This window comes from Nicotiana tabacum, chromosome 12, assembly GCF_000715075.1.
Source record: "Nicotiana tabacum cultivar K326 chromosome 12, ASM71507v2, whole genome shotgun sequence".
In the NCBI taxonomy this organism is placed as follows: domain Eukaryota; kingdom Viridiplantae; phylum Streptophyta; class Magnoliopsida; order Solanales; family Solanaceae; genus Nicotiana; species Nicotiana tabacum.
This window is the reverse complement of record NC_134091.1, coordinates 61,733,532-61,734,856: the sequence shown is the minus strand read 5'-3', so window position 1 is coordinate 61,734,856 and position 1,325 is coordinate 61,733,532. Positions and strand designations below refer to the sequence as shown.

General features: G+C 43.5%; 1 protein-coding gene across 1 annotated transcript; it reads right to left on the bottom strand.

Annotated features, from left to right (window-relative positions):
- Nucleotides 1-710: 710 nt before the first annotated feature.
- On the bottom strand, nt 711-1,028 carry LOC142167189 (uncharacterized). The gene has a single exon (XM_075227348.1). The coding sequence runs from the start codon at nt 1,026-1,028 to the stop codon at nt 711-713; it is 318 nt and encodes a 105-aa protein (XP_075083449.1).
- Nucleotides 1,029-1,325: the final 297 nt, after the last annotated feature.

The window sequence follows — 1,325 nt, the reverse complement described above, 5'->3', positions numbered from 1 at the left end:
TGCTCCTTTCTCCCAGTTTCATCGCGTTGCCCTAACACACAACCGAAGGCATTTTCCAAGACTGACAAATAGAGCAACAATGGTTTCCCTGGTTTAAGGGGAACCAGTACTGGCGGGTTTGAAAGATACTCTTTGATTCTGTTGAAGGCTTTCTGGCACTCCTCCGTCCATTTCGTGGCAGCATCCTTCTTTAACAATTTGAAGATGGGTTCACAGATTACTGTGGACTGGGCTATGAAGCGACTGATGTATTTCAATCTTCCCAAGAAACTCATGACATCTTTCTTATTTTTTCGTGACGGTAATTCCCGGATGGCCTTGATTTTTGATAGGTCTAGTTCTATCCCTTTCTTGCTTACAATAAAACCCAATAGTTTTCCAGCCGGGACTCCAAACGCGAACTTTGTTGGATTCATCTTCAAGTCATACCTTCGCAAGTGTTCGAAAAATTTCCTCAATTCGTCCAAGTGCTCTGAGCTCTTTTGATATTTTATGATGACATCATCCATATAGACTTCGATCTCCTTATGAATCATGTCGTGAAAAAGGGGCGTCATGGCCTTCATGTAGGTGGCACCAACATTCTTGAGACTGAATGTCATGACCCTATAACAGTAGACTCCCCAAGGAGTGGTGAAAGCTGTCTCCTCTGCATCTTCCTCATGCATTAGGATTTGATGGTATCCAGCGAAACAATCCACAAACGCAGTTCATGCTTCGCATAGTTGTCGATGAGAATGTGGATATTTGACAAAGGGGAAATCGTCCTTTCGACTAGCTTTGTTGAGATCCCGGTAATCCACACATATTCTGATCTTTCCATCCTTTTTGGGCACTGGGATGATGTTTTCCAACACGCTTGGATAGTTGGTGACCCCTACTACATTTGCCTCTATCTGTTTGGTCACCTCTTCTTTTATCCTCAGGCTTAAATCAAGTTTAAACTTCTTGGGCTTCTGCTTGACCGGCGTCCTGGTAAGATCAATGGGTAGCCGATGCGAGACAATATCGGTGCTTAATCCTGGCATGCCATCATAGGACCACTTGAACACGTCGACGTACTATCGAGGAGCTCAATCATTTTTCCCTTCTGCTTGGCTTCTAGGTGAATGCTGATTCTGGTTTCTTTCATGTCTTCTTCACATCCAAAATTGAATTATTCCGTTTCTTCGAGGTTGGGCTTCTCGTGACTCTCCATCTGTTCGATCTCCTGCGGGAGATTTTCTGGCATCATACTTCCATCATATTCCTCATAATCGGGATCGTTGCGCTCAGCAGTTTTGTTACATGTCATAATTATGGAATGCAGTTTTTTATCGGTTTGA

Coding starts and splice junctions, on each gene's coding strand:
- LOC142167189 (XM_075227348.1), bottom strand. CDS start 1,028: ATGCCAGGATTAAGCACCGATATTGTCTCGCATCGGCTACCCATTGAT.